The 16,822-nt window shown below is 37.7% G+C and overlaps 1 protein-coding gene across 6 annotated transcripts in view; it reads left to right on the top strand.

The window, feature by feature from the left end:
* The window catches only part of MCTP1 (multiple C2 and transmembrane domain containing 1), a 200,006-nt gene that overhangs the window by 152,529 nt on the left and 30,655 nt on the right, over window positions 1-16,822 (top strand). For all 6 annotated transcript variants that reach the window (XM_042822881.1, XM_042822882.1, XM_042822878.1 and 3 more), the window contains one exon: window positions 11,013-11,066. In XM_042822881.1, coding sequence (XP_042678815.1) covers window positions 11,013-11,066 — 54 coding nt within the window. The remainder of the gene's footprint in view (window positions 1-11,012; window positions 11,067-16,822) is intronic.

The raw sequence follows: 16,822 nt of genomic DNA, 5'->3' as shown, positions 1-16,822 counted from the left end.
GAAGAGGAAGCCTGGAAGGATCTTAATGTGTTTAACTCACTGATGGGAAGGGAAGAAGGAGCCAGTTTCTCTTAGTGGTGCCCATGACAGGACAGGAGTCAGTGGGCATAAAACAAAGTTTGTGGTATTTCATATGAACACCAGAAAGACAGTTATAGTGAGGGTGGCCCAACATTGGAACAAGATATACAGAGAGACTGAGGAATATCTGTCCTTGGAGATATTCAGGACCAGACTTGATACAGTTCTGGTCAACCTGCTTGTAGACTCTACTTCAACAGGAGGGTTGGACCAGATGCCAGATAGCCTCAAGAAGTCCTTGCAGACCCTAGCCATCCTGTGATTCTCTAACTAAGGATACTCATCCTACACGCCTTTTTGGTCTATTATTTGTTAGATTTTTTTTTTTTTTCCCAAGTAATTTAAAATTTAGTAAGCAGGATAATGCACATGCTTGGAGTTACCTATAAATGTTCCTCTGCCATATATACCCCTATGGAAAAGTACTTTAATCACTTCAGTTCACATCCTATTTATTGTTAATATTTAGAGCCTTAAAGGAAATATTAAATAGCTGATTTCCTCTTGAAGTTTCAAGTTGCACGTCATTGCATAGAAAATGATGGTGAGCAGCTGGGAGTTAATGTGCCATACACAAATTCTTATGAATCTGTATAATAGAGTATATACGCATATTATTAATCTTGTAAGACTGGTATAAAATGATATGATACATCTTTAATTTCAGTGGAGATTTTTTATGAAATAAGCTTTGATGACTTATGTTTCTAGAATACATGTTTCTTTTAAGAGTTAGAGATAGACTCGTTTAGGGTAATATTATGGAACAGAAGAACAGTAACTTTAGTAAAATACTAGATTTCATTTTCAGACTTTGACCAGTTTCTGTGGATGTTTTTTATATAGTCCTCTGAAAGGACAAAAAGAGAATTTTGCTCTGATCTTCAGAGAAATTTATGGTATATGTGGGTTTCATCTGATAGTTTATTTTAACCTTTGTTTGTAGGCTCAGATTTTCTTTTTGTTCTTTGACTTCATATGTTCTCTGGAAATAAGAAAAGCAAAAATGGAAATGGAAACAAGGATGCTCATGAGTATATCCGTCTCACTGGATTCCCTGCTTCCTCAAGAAGACGCAATGAGTTTGGGTTAGCAGCGTAACACCCAAATTCAGTTGCAGGTTTTTTGCCTAATGTCCAAATAATTATCTCTTTGGAGCAAGGCAGCAGTGTGTCAGAACCTTTGGTGAATTTGGGTCAGCTTCTCCTTGGTAAAGAGCACCATTTTGTACAAACAAACCCCACCAAAAAAGGAGCTGACTTTAGCATTCTGTTATTTGTCCTGGAAAAAGTGAGTTAGCAAGCAGATAATGAGACAGTTACTCACTTTACCATTTTTGTTTTGTTTTGTTTTACCCACTATAGTCTTACAGTGTGCAGGAATGACTCCAAAGTTTAGCAGGATTTCTGCAGATTAATACAGTGCAAACACCAAGTTTAGATCCATTGCAGATGCAGCATTGAGATGCTTGCGCTAGAAGTTCCAGTGCCTCTTATTCCAAGGAGACAACAGGGAACTTTAGCTGAGGACTGAAGTTTTTTGAAGTTATGGCAAAAGTAATTATTGTCCCTGTATTCTAGCTAGACTGCGTCTAGAATACGTCATTTGCACAGTGTGGTACAAAAGGAGGTAGTCATGTTGGCCATTACATCTTGGCCTCCTGTTTTGACTCTGAGAACTTGGCCTCCAATATGACAGCAGCAGCCTTAAATTCTCCAATGTATGAAGGCTAGTAGGAGAATACAGAGTTGGGGATAGAATGTAAAAAATTTTTAAATTATGGTGCCACTAATCAGAAAAACAGTTATTTTTCCTGGAACAGTTTAAAACATTACTTAAAAGGGTTTCACATTGTGTTTGCTGACTGCTGCTAACTAGCCAAATACTCTGTACCTGGAAATAGATGTTTATTCTGTTACAGATAGCAATCAGCACAGCACTGAACAGTGCAGCAACGTCCAGAAGGTTTTTTTTTCAACCAGGCAGCCCTTCTTACCATGGCCAAATTAATCAGAATCTCAAACCTGCTCTCCGTTTGTTATCGTCAGTAAAAGAAGTTAGAAAGGCTTTTGTAAATAGGTCATCGCCTGCCTGTGTGCTCAGCCTGGGTGCTGTCAGAGCACAAAGACCACAGGCAACACGTGCCTGAATATTAAGCAGTCTGCTGAGAACTGTCGCTGTCTTCATGCAGCTGTTTGTTCTTTCTATACAATCCATACAGTCAGGGAGGAAAAACACACGAGAGTGCCCCACTGTGGGACAGAGGCTTTTTTAATAAATCAGAAAAGAAACATGAAAATGTCAGCTTAATCAAGCATTTAAATTTTATTAATCAAGTCTAATTTTTATGAGTGCAAATAATCGCTGAAGCTGGACAAATTTGCTTTAGATTGCATCAGAAACATAATTTTAATATTTAATGGCCTGCTGAATTTAAATGGAGAATTATCTTTATGAAACATGCTCTTCATAATTTGCCATTAAATGAGAAATGAGCAAATCAACATAAATCTTACATAAAGGTTATTTAACTAAATGTTGGCACTATAAATATTTTAAATGCATTATGCACTAATTTAACAGTCACACAGTACACTATGTAAGGATACAAGTTCGGCTGGAAGCGTTTCTCTCTAGCAGCATGATAGAATGTAATCCTGCAGTTAGCTCTCTGAGCTACAGTTAGACGAGGCTGCCCACATGGCCAGTGTAATCCCTGCATGGAGGCTCATCTACAACATCTGAGAATGCAGTAAACCTCACGCTAAAACTTTGTGTAGCTGTTCTCATCCCAGCAGCGTTGACAAAAAACGATTGCACTGCAGAATTGGAATATTATGTCTGATTTTGGTCACTTGAAGACAAAATGTCAAAATCCAGCCCTAGACATTTTCAGCATTAAAAATAAAATAAATTAAAAAAAAAAAAAAAGAAATTTCTTTTTCCTATCATAAGCCAGTTGATTAGTTAATGTAAGTTTTGCAACACTTGTTCAATTACATCTTGCTATATTTTTGGCATATAACATAAAATTCAACTTCAGTGCACATAGAGGCATTTTTCCTAAGAAATTGTTTTAATGACTTTTGTTTCCATTTGCATCAGGATTTAAATTGCAACAAGATTGGCATGACAAGTTAAAGTGGCTACTATAAATAATGTTTTATGAACTAAGATCAGCTTAGTTCACAGTAAAAATTCCAGTAATCATGTGAATTTTTTAATTCTTTTTGAGATTGTATTTTCCTTAAAAATGTTTTAATTCAGTCTATACTACTATAACTTTGGAATTATTCTGCAGTGTTAATGTATTCATCAAAATATGCCAATATCTGATTTTTTTTTTTATTTTACTGAAATTGCATTAATATGTATATTATATGCAACATCCCATAAAATTAGTAACACTTTTTTTCCTACTGAAAAGCTTACAGCTCCGAATTGTAATGTAATACATAATGTTAAGCTCACAAGGTTAGATTTGCTTGAATAAATGCTAGTTTATAAGAGAAGGGTATCTGCTCCTACTGGAATGTTAATATTACTTGGAGAAAGTTAATAACAGTTTAAAGCACCATTGTTCCTTTATGCTGTTAACAAATATAATAAGCTATTTTATTGTAGAGAATTATCATAAAAATTTGTTAAGCAGTTTTATTAGTGCTGTATGGTAAACTTATCACTGACAGTTAACCATACAGTGAGTGTTTTTATGGTGGTGTTTTTTTTTTTTGTCATGCTGAACTGAAAATGAACCACTCTAAAATCAGAGATATGACATTTTCAAATGTACAGTGCAAGTTGAAGCCTTTAGATGGAGACATACTTCAAATAAACACCTAATATTCACTTCACAGTGCATTATGTAAATGCAAGAAAAAGCTAAAATAACCACATATTGAAGAAAAAATATATAGAGGGAAGCAGGGCTTCTACTTACGCCATTTTTTATAATAAAAATTACGTATTCTTAGCTACATTAACTACTGAATATTGAGGGCATACAAAGCTGTAACCAGGAGAAAGGTTACGTGTTCTTGTATAATATACTGTATGTACTGCCCAAGCATATTGCCAGGAAATTTATTGTACTCAAATAAAAATTCTGTTGCTGACATTACAGAACTACGTGCAATCAGAAACATGCATCAAAAAGCATCTGATAGCCATATTAAAGTCTCATTTCCTATTAACAATGAGACTAAATGACAACATGAGCACTTCCCAGAACAAGCTAACAAAATGCATTCTGTGAGATGAAGTAATCGTACTTGAGTGTCTCCGTAAAAATCAGGAAGTATTTTAGTAATAGAGTACTGATACTTCTCTTTTCAGTCTACTGTCTTCTGAACTTACTGGCAAGCTTATCATACTAATTATTATTACATCTAGTAGCTCAGTTATCTTGATGATAACTGCAGTGGAAATACCCCAAGGTCAAACATTAGCAGAATAAATCAGGATCAGTAGTATTCCAGATCTACTATGGTATTAAATCAGAATCTATTAATTTATTTTTATTTTTCTTGTAAATTTGGTACAAAAAAATTGACAATTAAGCTGTATCTCCCAGAAAGTTTCTCCTTAACAATTCAATGAAAGGAGCAGACATCATGTTGTGAAAATGACCACAAAAACACTCCTGTCGTGGGCTTGTGGGTGGTGGATGTCTTTGCTTTAAGTTCAAGGATTTCAAAACTACCTGAAAAATTCTAACTGGTTTTGTGCATCCTACTTCATTGAGACATTCTGCATATAATTTTATACTGTACACACAAACACTGTGAATTGTGAGACACACATGTGTGGTATAGTCTATATGTAGGCAGTATGAATTACATGAAATCCAAACAGCCTTGAGCAGTACAATTCTGACTACGTTCTTTGCATATGTAAAAGGTATGTGATTCAGAACCAAATCTCATTCTCTTTTATTTTACCTTCCAGAAATTAATACCTTCATGTGAAAATCAAAATCTCTGCAGATATTGTGACACTGTAGCATTAGATACAGCATAAACTATTTTCTTTTGCTTTCCATTTAACCCAACTATGTTTGAAGCACTAAATCAAGTAAAATTTGAGCAAATCTACGGAAATGTTGTGTATTTCATGTTGTTGGATTAGCTGAAGAAATTAGAACTGGAGACAGTTCATGAAGTGACTTGCTGTTTGCAGTGAAAAACAGCAGGCTGGTAACGAGAGACTAGGGCCGTTCATTAAAAGTGTTCTTGAGTTTCAGTGTGCCACTTTTCCACAAAGTGCTTTCAAGAAGTATTGTAAAGTTCTCTGCAATCATTGATTTTTGATTCAAGATGCTTCTAAATAACTAGAATGCATGCGTACTTTGCAGGTGTTGATGTTGGAAGTCACAACAAATTATTTTCTCATGAATCCTATATTGTTTGTTAGTCAGCAGATCATTTTTAGAATAAGTGCAAGTTGCAGTTAGTTGTCAACTAACTAAAAAGACAACATTCTAGTCCATAAATATTTGGGTCTTTTCTATGATGCAAATACAGTATTTGTGCTGCCTTGCAGTAACCTTATTCCAGAAAACTGCACGTAGTTGCTGCTATGACAGAACAAGTGCTCCTGTAATCTTGTATAAAGTACGAATTGTACAATATTTATAGACAAAACTCTTTTACCTCAACGAAGGTGGGAATGGATCAATAGGAAAGGCAGCATGCAGGAATTAGACTGCTTTTTGTGATTAGTATGTTTTCAAAAGGTCTATTTTGCACAGAAACAATCTAATTTTGCTACATTTAAACAACATCTACTTACTGTTTGTCTGTGAAGTAGCTGACATGCCATTTTTGAGGACATCTACATGCGCTTTTTAAAATGTCATCTGTATTGGTATTACATTCAAAGAATAGTACCAAGAATTAGGTTCTTTCAAGACCTTCTACCAGTATGTGGCACATAAGTCTGTGACAAGTGACATTACAGAAGGTCATGTCACTTTTAACTGCTTGCATTAGATCTTTCTGATTTCCCCGGTGCCCTTCCTTTGTTTGATTAATACTACTTGATTTCAAGCAAGCTATCGGAAGGCATAATTTAAAGTGAGTGTTCTAGGGACAATCTAAGATTTTTGCCATAGAGCTTTTAATAAAATAACTCCAATGTTTCATTTTATCTTCATATGCCTTTTCCTGTTTTCTCTCCAACTCCCTCTATTTCCTTCTCCTCCTCCTCTCCATTATACCTCCCCAGAGTATAAGGCTTGACATAGGGATCTGAGTAACTGCTACGTTGCTTCAAACCAAAGAAGCACATTCACACTTTATTTGAATAGCAAGAACCTTCTATCAAAGGAGAAAAAAAAAATCCATTGTGGATTTTTATGCAGTATTCTTAGAATCATAGAATGGCTTGGGTTGGGAAGGGACCTCAAGCATCATCAAGTTCCAACCCATGTGCCACAGGGAGGGCTGCCCACTGCTAGATCAAATACTAGATCAGATTGCGCAGGGCCACATCCAGCTTGGCCTTAAACACTTTCACAAGTTGGACATCCACAGCCTCTCTTGGCAGCCTCTGCCAACACCTCACCACTCTCTCAATAAAAAAATTCTGCCTGACATCTAATCTAAATCTCCCTTCCTTTAGTTTAAAACTATTCCTTCTTGTCCTGTCACAATCTGCCCTTGTACAAAGTTGATTTCCCTCATGTTTATGAACTCCCTTGAAATACTGGAAGGCCATAGTGAAGTGTCCCTGCAGCCTTCTCTTTTCCAAGCTGAACAAGCCAAGTTCCTTCAGCCTGTCTTCATAAGAGAGGTGTTCCAGCCCTCTGATCATCTTCATGGCCCTCCTCTGAACGTTCTCCAAAAGCTTCACATCTTTTCCATATTGGAGGCCCCAGACTTGAATGCAGTACTCCAGCTTGGTCCTCATGAGGGAAGAGTAGAAAAGGACAATCAACTTCTTCTCCCTGCTGCCGCCTCTCTTCTGATGGAACCTATGATACCATTTGTGTCCCAGGCTACAAGTGCACACTATTGGCTCATGTAAAGTTTTTCATCAACCAGGACCCCCCAAGTTCTTCTCAGTAACTGGGATTACTTTAACCCAGGTGCAAAAGTTTGCACTTTATTTTGTTGAATTGGTTTCACAAGAACCCACCTTTCAAGTCTATCAAGGTCCCTTTGGATGGCATCCCTTCCTTCTGCTTTATCAATCACAGTGTTCAGCTTGGTGTCACCAGCAAACTTGCTGAGGGTGCACTCAATCCCATCATCTATGTAATTGATAAAAATGTTAAAGTGTACCTGTCCCAAGATGGACCGACTGGGGGACACAGCTCATCATCAGCCTCCATGTGGATGTAGAGCCATTGACCACAACCTTCTGGCTGCAACCTTCCAACTAATTCCTTACTCACCAAATAATCCATCCTGTCTCTCCAATTTAGAGATGAGGATGTTGTGGGGGACCATGTCAAAAGCCTTGCAGAAGTTTGGGTTGATGACATCAGTTGCCTTCCCTTTGTCCACAGAGACAGTCAATCATTTAAGGCCACCAGTTTGTTCAAACACAACCATTCATCCATTGGTGAACCTATTGGCTGTCTCAGATCACCCATTGGTGCCTCATGTGTCTTCACATCTCTCCCAGGAGGATCTGTTCCATGATCTTCCCCTGCACAGAAATGAAGCTCACCAGCCTCTGGTTCCCTGAGTTCTCCCTCCTCCTTTGTTGTTTTGTTTTTTTTTGTAAATGGGAATGGTGTTTCCCTCTTTCTAGTCCAATAGGGGCTGCACCTGACGACTTTTCAGATGTGATGGCAAGTGACTCAGCAACTACATCAGCCAACTTGCTTAGGACCTTGGGTTATATATTGTCCTTCCCCATGGAACTGTTTTCTTTCAGTCTCATGAGTAGGGCTTGGACTTGCTCTGCCCTTATACCCACCTAGAGGTTCAGGTTCAGAAATATGAGGCTCAGGGATGTGCGAATCTTGGCTGCCAGTGAAGAGGCAAAGAACTCATTGGTACCTCAGCCTTCTCCATATCTGTTGTGTCCAGTTGTCTTTTCTTACTTAGCAGAGAGAGTATGTTTTCTTTGGCCTGTCTTTTCTACCCTTGTACCCGTAGAATTCCTTCATGTTGTTTTTAAGATTTCTTGGCAAGTTCAGTTTCATCTGTGCCTTGGTTTTCTGATCCCATTTCTGCAAGTCTGAACAGTATCCTTGTATTCTTTTCAGGTGGCACACCCTTGCTTCCAATATCTGTACTCACAGACTTTGAGTTCTTTTCCCTCAGTTTGACCAGCGGGTCCTTGCCAAGCCATACTGGTTTCCTGTCTCCACTGTCCGCGTTCTTATTCTGAGAGGTGAAGAGCTCTTATGCTATCAGAAGAGCATCTTTAAAGAGTAGCCATCTTTGTTCCACTCCTGCCTCTAAGGACTTCTTCCCAGGAGATCTCATTCAACAATTCCTCAAACACCCCAAAGTTTGCTTTCTGAAGTTCAGAGTCCTGACTCCACTCTTTGCCAGGCCCATGTTTCTTGAGATCATGAACGCAATCATGTCATGGTTGCTGCAGCCCAGGCTGCCTCCAATCTTGATATCTTTAATGATCTCCACATTGGTGAGCACTATGTCTAGCAGTGCTTCACCTCTGATTGGTCTGTGCAATATCTGAACCAGAAAGTTATTGTCAATGGGCTCCAGGATTCAGCTGGATTGCTTGCAGCTCGCCGTGCTGTCTTGCCAGTGGATAGCTGGGTGGTTGAAATCCCTCTTCAGGATGAAAGCCTGTGAGCATGAAACTTCCTGTAGCTGACACAGGAAGGCCTCATGAACAGGTTCCTCTTAGTTGGCCCATAGTAAATCCCAGCCACCACTGTCCTTTATTGGTCCCATCCATAATTTTAACCTGCAGGCTGTCCAACTATTCCTGACTGTTTCTCTGAAGGAGCTTCTTGCAGTCTATCCACTCCTTAACATTGAGAGCAACTCCCCTGCCCCTTGTATTTTGCCTTTCCTTTCAAAAAAGCTTATAGCCATAAGTGATGGAGTTCCAGTTATGTGAATCATCCTGCCATGTTTCTGTGATGGCAATAACATCAACATTTTCAGAGTGCATCACAGTTTCCGACTCTCCTTGATTATTTCCTATGCTGTGTTCATTAGTCTACTGTCTCTTCAACTATGCTTTTGGATACAATGCCTTCCTGGAGGAGTCGTTCAACGGGTCAGTTCTCTTCCTTCTGCTCAGATCCCTGTTTCCCACTGGGAGGACAGTGAAGAACACCACTCGTGCTCCTGACGCCTTCAACACCTTCCCAAAGAAAGCAATCTTCTTTGGATATTTTTTTTGCTTCCTGGTTGCAGGCTCATTCTTCATATACAGCTTTTATAAGGCTTCAGCATATTTTTCATATATCTGCTAATTTTTCATATATCTAGTAAGTCTGAATAGTCTACTGTTCCTGTTTTAATTTGTGTGAAAGTTCTGAAAAACCATTGTTATGGTGCTTTAATGAATTGCCTTATTCTGTCCATGCTGTCTGAATATTCATGTGTTGTTTTTCTTAACTCTTCTTTAGAATTTCAAGAAAAGTGAAAGCATAGACTAAGTTTCATTTACATTAAAGAGTCTGTATCTTGGGCTTGAGAACACTATTGCTTTATTTCACTACAGTAATTGAATTCTGTTTTCCTTTCCAGATATTTCAGTACTCTAAAGCCAAATGTAATTCATGGTATGACTAACCTAGAACAAGAACACAGATTGGTAGTGACTTTTGAATTGAAAAATGGAATGCTTGAGATGAAAATCTGGGTTCAGTCCTGGGGATTTAAGGGATTTCAAAGGGCTTTCTATATCCTTTAAACAATTTAACATTTTGCCACTGTGTAGACACTTGTAAAGTACTTTAAAATCATTAGATGAGGAAGAAAAAAAATGACTTTGAAGAATTATTATCTGGATAATTTGGAATGATTGTTGTTGTGTAAGTGATCTCAATGAGATGCCATCATTTGCAACAGTTTCAGAGGTTTCCAATTCAGCTACTTGTCTCCAAGTTAACTTTAGCACTAATGTGAAGTAGGCATTCCTCTGTCAAGACAAGGAAATTCTGGATGTACTTTGAAAAGTTATTTAAGTGTCTTGGGAATATTAATGTTAAAAAAGTAAGAGACCTAGTGAGGTTAGTCAGCTCCAGGCATAGACTATGTCTGAATCAACAGATTCAGGCATATATCTTGGGCTTTAGACACTTGATGTAATTACTGATCTTTTTCAGTGTGGCAAAAGGGCTTCCATGCCATTCTAGCCCTTAAGAGTTTGCTTTTACCCTCTCAGTTCTCCTATTCCTCAGAAGAAGTGATGAAAGCATTTCCAGTGATTAACGTGCAGAAAGTTAGATGCACAGATTGTATAAAATTGTTATTAAGAAACATAGAGATAATAGAACATATGGTATGTGTTATTGTTGTAAATCAGAAGGAGACAAGCTAATATGAATTTATTCCTGTTTTTTTATTTTTCAGAAATCTCTTGATGTATACTGTAAATTCTAGTAGAAATGTTGCGTTTCTCTAGGTAACTGTAAATTAAAATGAGCATGTGTGTACTGTACAGCCACCAGTGGAGATGAAAAAGGATTCCTTTAGTTAAAACTATCATACATTGAATTTTGAACTACCTTTTAAATACTGAAATTGTCAAGCAAGCATTTTGTACAGGAAAGGTTTTCAGTATGTAATTCCCTAATGTATATCAGTTAACGCTACAACGCTTTCCTAAATTTGAGTCTCTAGATGAAGTGTATTTTCCTGGTTGTACATTTTCCTTCTGCGCATTTATTTCATATGTTAATAAAGTTTTCATCTACAAAAGGGTTAGAATTGACAGAACAAAACTCTTCCTTTTTAAATCATGACAACTACTACTGTTTCTGTCTGCAGGTAGTGGAGGACATGCTAGAGGACGAGGAAGAAGAGGATGACAGAGATGACAAGGTAATTATCTTTCCTAGCACTTGGGTACCTGGGGATGGGAGAATTTAGACATGACACTGTTTTTACAGACAGTTAAAAGAGGAGTTGAAGTGTTTTAGTCCAGAAAATTGGACAGAGCTGTTTATCATCCTAACAATGCTACTGTGTATTGCAGGAAAGGATAGAGGACTATAAATCCTGCCTTTTTTATTTTATTTTTTTTTCTTGGTCCAGAGCTGGGTCAAATATTTTTTCTGCCAGGAACAAAAATAATTCAGCTTGTCTGGAACTTGATAGCTCTTGTGAAGATAACTGCAGTGACAACTGTTTTTGAAGGACAAAAATTTGTCCTGTCTTGAGTATTACAAATAGGGCTGCACTTCAGGGGGAAAGTGGTGTAAAAATAGCAACTCCATACTGGTTAAAGACAGGATATTGACATCTATAATTTTCAAAGGATTACTTGGTAGAAGAATGGCTGAAATGTTTTGCACTCTGTATGACATTTAAATAATCACAATTCTCATAGGCGTCCATTTGATTTGAAACTGGAGTTGTGGCCTAGCAAGCTGGGAAACTATTGCAGATCATTTGGCTATTTGAGGAAACGTGGTTCACTTTGGAGGTTGCTGATTGGGTTCAAGATTGCAACCACAGTAAATAACAGCTCGTTTCCACATCTTATTGAGCCAAGCTATGGGACTGCTTGGATTGGTTGTCCCCCAGGGAGAAGGGAAAAACGGAGAGAAGAAATTAGAATGACCTTGCACCACGAAAGCAATGGCTAGCACTGGCGGGACAGCTTTCTGACAAAACAAGTGCAGAGCAGAGAGTCCTGTCGTTTCTGGTATTTTCATCCCAGTAAGATGATATCTGTGAAAGAAAAGGAAAAAAGAAAAGGAAAAAAAACCTCACAATTTTACAAGAACTCTAAATTAAAATGAAGGTTTTTTTGTCCTTCATAGATTTTTCCCCACTTACAGAAAGTTATAAAAATGCAATGATTTTTTTTTTTTTTTTTTTTTTTAGAGGAGAAAAAACAATGTATCTTAATTTATGTCCTTGACCTTTGTTTCTAGTTGAGATGTACAGTTATGTACCAAGAATTCATATGCTGGCAGCAGCATTTGAAATGTCAGAAAATTCATTGTGATTAGTTAATCCCCTGAATTATTATTTTTCTGTTAGCTAACACCTAAGATCTGAGAAATGATTAAAAAAAAAAAAGAATGTATTTTCCTCATTCTATTGCCAGCTCAAACATTTTACAACTGACAGAAAGATATTATGTGAAATTCTTCTATACATCACTTAAATCGTTAGCTACATCATTTCAGAATTGGCAAACACTGCAACAACAAAACCTTCTTTTACGAAACACGTAGGTGATGGTTTTTAACACTAATGATACGAGCATGCACTTCTGGCAATAAAATATATGATTTATTGCAAAGGTCAGCTGTGTAGCTTGTATTTTAACGCAACATGCTGGCTTTGAATCATCATTTCTCTTCTGATAAACACCGATCTGCCATCCATTTGAGGCCATTTTCTCCTGTTTGCTCCTGCTTTATTATTAGAGCTAGCACAAAAGTACAGTCCCAGCAGTGTGTGTATTCCTGGATATTTTAAATAACTGTGATTAGTTCACAAAAAATAATGCTTGACTGCTTCTGTAGTTTAAGTCAGCCTGTGTAGTAACAGCCTAGTTGTTTTAGAAATTGCTAAACAAACTCCTTAAGAGAGGATGGTGAGGGTGGGAGCAAGCCCCCTCTCACTAGCACGCCCATCCGGTTTTGTGGCTATCAGCAGATGCCAGGCAGGCATACCCAGTTGGAAGTACCACTCGAGGTTTCAGTGTCATGATCAAGTATTTAGCTTTCTCAAAGTGACAACAGAATTTGTATATATTTCTGGATACAATTACCAACACTGAATAAAAGTAAGTACTTGCATTGGCATGTACATTTAGTGAGCTTTTTTACTGAATATTTAAGAAGTGTCTTTCTACACAGAAGGTGTTTAGGAATATTTTTATGAATTCAAAGCTGTCTCCATTACTGCAAACATTTTGAGCTCTCATAACTGAATACGCTGTATGAGCAGAAAATTACACTTCTTAAAAATGTGTGGACTTCCATGTATATTCACAGTTCCTCACAGTGGGCATTATGTAGCACTGGGCTAGATTATAAGTGCATCATTCAAACTGAGCTTTCTGTGGTTAAATGTGTGTTAGAGTGGTTTTTTCCTTTGTGGTGCACTCAAACGTGCCCTGTCAACTACTGCTGGTCCTTTTGCATCCTTCTGTCAAAACATAAAGAGTGCCATTTCATATTATTTTAATTTATTTCTGTGTTGTCTTAAAGCTGCGTGCAGAACAAAATTTGGTGAGAAAACATGCACGTGTTTTGTAACACCAGCTGGTAGTGACCTTTGGCTTTTATTATTTCTCTGTTTCTTCATGCGGTAAAATAGAAAAGTTAAGTCAATGAGTCTTCTGATGTGATAAAAGTAAGTAGATTAATAAATGTGCCTAAGCCTCACTTTAATTGAAAATGAAGCATATGTTGCCAGTATGTAAAATATGTCCCAGATGTTTGACCATGGCTAGTGTCTTAGCTTTCCTTGATTACCACGAGGCAGTTATTAGTCCTATAACCTTTGTACTTAATGGTAAATGGTGTTTTACGTGGCACAGAACAGGAGCACCTGTTTTCTATTCAGCAAAGACCCCTGCCAGGCTTTACCTAAGCCTATCCATACGTTTTCACTTAGCAGATTGTTGGGTGATTATGAAAAGTGTCTTTCTTTAGAGCCAGCTTAGCTATTAGTCATTTGCTCACAATGAAAGGGCAGCTCCTCAGCTACTTGATGAGGTCCATGTGAGCATGCGCTGATGTAGGTTGTGGGATGTGCAACAGAGGACTATCACTTGACACTCCAAATTGCACAGCTACAAAAGTAATAAACTGAGGATGATATATAGTGGAGTGCATGTAATTAGTTAAAGTAATGTGTTATTCCAGTGGTATTGTATGTATTGCTGAGAGGAGTTTGACAGGGTAGATAAACACCATGCAGTTTGCTTAGTCTCATTCTAATATTCTGGATTTTATTAACTTTAAAAAAAAAAACAAAACAAAACTCTGCTGCAGTTAAGTTAGACAGTATTGTCAATTCAAGGTCACAGGATGTGTTTTTGACTGGGGAATATTAATTTTCATCTTCAGATTCAATATGACTAGTTAAAAATGGATAGTATACTTTTTGCTATATCAGTTACAAAGTAGTGTTTAAGGTGGAAAATACTCTTTTTCTAATTTTGTTTGTCACATCATGTGTCTAGGAACTGAGATTTGTTTGGCTCAGGCATTTGTCATAGGTTTAATACTAGTTTCCAAAGAAATTGCACTAGATTCTTCATTCCATATGTTCTATATGTCTTGCTAAACCTGTGCTAACCGCAGATTTACAGTTTAATCTGATTTCTTTCTCCTCTCCCTCCTTACTTTTTGGTTCCCTTCCAAACACTGGCTTTCACACTACCTTAGCACAGAGGGTAGCTGATTTACTGGAAGTCAAGTTATTAACAATCTACCAAAATTTTTTTAAACAGTTATGTAATAATAATGTAATGGTCAGTAGGCATAATCTATATATGTAATAAAGATTTTGGTTTGTCATTTTAGAAGTTCAGGTGCTTTATTCTTTGAAAAAGTTCCTCATAAGATGTCAGATATTCACGAAGAATTTCAGCTCAGCATTGTGTGGGAAGCACATAGCAGGCCACAGAATTGATCCAGCAAGAGACACTACTATTGCGGATTTTAATGGAGGAAGATTCATGATATAAACCCTATCCTATTTTAACATTTGGTTGACAGCAACAATATTTTATTAATACAGGATATGCAAATCATTTGCGCTTCCAGCTATTCTCTCTTTAGGCTTCCATTCTTTCAGAAATATTTTGCAATGTTCTTATGCTTCAAGATCACTTTTGTAGCTTTTGTAAATGAAAAAAAGTTGAGTCAACTTAAAGTCTTTCTAAAACTTGTAATCATATTGGCCAAGAGGTAACAGCCTTGTTTTCAAGGCAAGATACATTCATAAAACATCTCCTGCATTTTTTACCATGACTAGATCACGAAGAATAGGTAACTCCACTATAGCAGATTGTATCCTATAAAAGATAAGATTGCAGTTTATTGTAGTCATAGTCAGTTCCTATAAAATAAATAGTGGAAAAACAATAAAGGAACAGGTAGCGAGTGAAGTAAAAAGAGAAAATTCCAAAATGTAACATATAAGTACATTGGTTAAGCTGCAGTTTTATTCCACCATTAGAATGATGCATTCATGAAACATACAAACACCAACTGTAAATACTGAAATGTTAAAGAGTTTCCATTCAAACTGTAACGGCATATGAAACTGCAGTCCCCTGAAAACTTTGCTAGATTGTCAGTACTTAAGAAACAAACCTAGAAGTGATCAGTCTGAAAAAGCAGCAAAAGTCAGTGCAGTTTGTTTTAGCTCAGTTTAATTATTCACAGAGAGGCAGTGGTAAAGATTGTGATGTTTGTATCATGGTTCTATGAAGTTGCATGAAGGAGGGATGATAGGTTGGCTTCTTCAGGGCATAAACTGGAATATCAGCTGATTCTATTTTCTGATCTTTCGGTCATCCTACCTCTGAGCTTGCCATAGCCTGGATGTACCTTATATCACGTGGACCTTTCATATAGGCACTTCCCCCAAAATCAATGTCATTCTACTCAGGATAGGGCATCAAATAGACTTCGTGATCGGAGTATGCACCTTTGCCAACGCATGACTGAAAGCCACCTCACAAATTTTTAGCAAGATCAGGCTGTTTCTCTCAGTGCATTCTTGCAATGCTATCAAAATTAGTGGAGTAAAACAAATTAATGAGATCAGGATCTGAGATTTGTCTTTGGTGCCCAAGGTGTGTGAAATTGTCTCTGGAGGACTGTGAGTCTGTGTAAACTATTTAATGAATTACGCTGATCCATATATGTGGGTTTTTTTCACCTGTGACAGATATAGTGTGGGTAATGTTCTTCATGTATTAAGTAATCCAAGTATAATTCAATAAATTATTAAATCAAATTAAGACCATGTCTTAATTATGTTAGCTGTTTCAGAATGTGACATAATTTTGTCCTACGTTTTTCCTCTAGCCTTAATATTACTCCTTAACATAACTAAGCCAATTTGAAGGGTTTGAAACTAGGCAAAGGTTTGATTTTACCGAGTTGCTCAAAAGGTGTCTGTATGAAATGAGGTGTAAGAAAAGCATCTGTATGGTCTTCTCAGTGACTCAGGAAAGAGTCACTGCTGAGCCAAGCTTTGTCATCATGCGGGTTGCTTGCATGAGAAGCGGCGTTGCCAGCAGGAGCAGGGCAGTGATTGTCCCCCCGTACTCAGCTCTGGTGAGGCCGCACCTCGAGTGCTGTGTCCAGTTTTGGGCCCCTCACTGCAAGAAAGACACTGAGGCCCTGCAGCGGGTTCAAAGAAGGGCAACAAAGCTGGTGAGGGGTCTGGAGCACAGGGCTTATGAGGAGAGGCTGAAGGAGCTGGGAATGTTCAGCCTGGAGAAGAGGAGGCTCAGGGGAGACCTCATTGCTCTCTATAACTTCCTGAAGGGAGTTGTAGTGAGCTGGGGGTCGGCCTCTTCTCTTGTGTAACTGGTGATAGGACTAAAGGGAATGGCTTCAAGCTGCGCCAGGGTAGATTTAGGCTGGACATTA

Source organism: Centrocercus urophasianus, unplaced genomic scaffold (genome assembly GCF_019232065.1).
Source record: "Centrocercus urophasianus isolate 14NV4802_14NV808 unplaced genomic scaffold, USGS_Curo_1.0 seq_21, whole genome shotgun sequence".
In the NCBI taxonomy this organism is placed as follows: Eukaryota; Metazoa; Chordata; class Aves; order Galliformes; family Phasianidae; genus Centrocercus; species Centrocercus urophasianus.
This window is presented reverse-complemented; position numbering and strand designations above follow the sequence as displayed.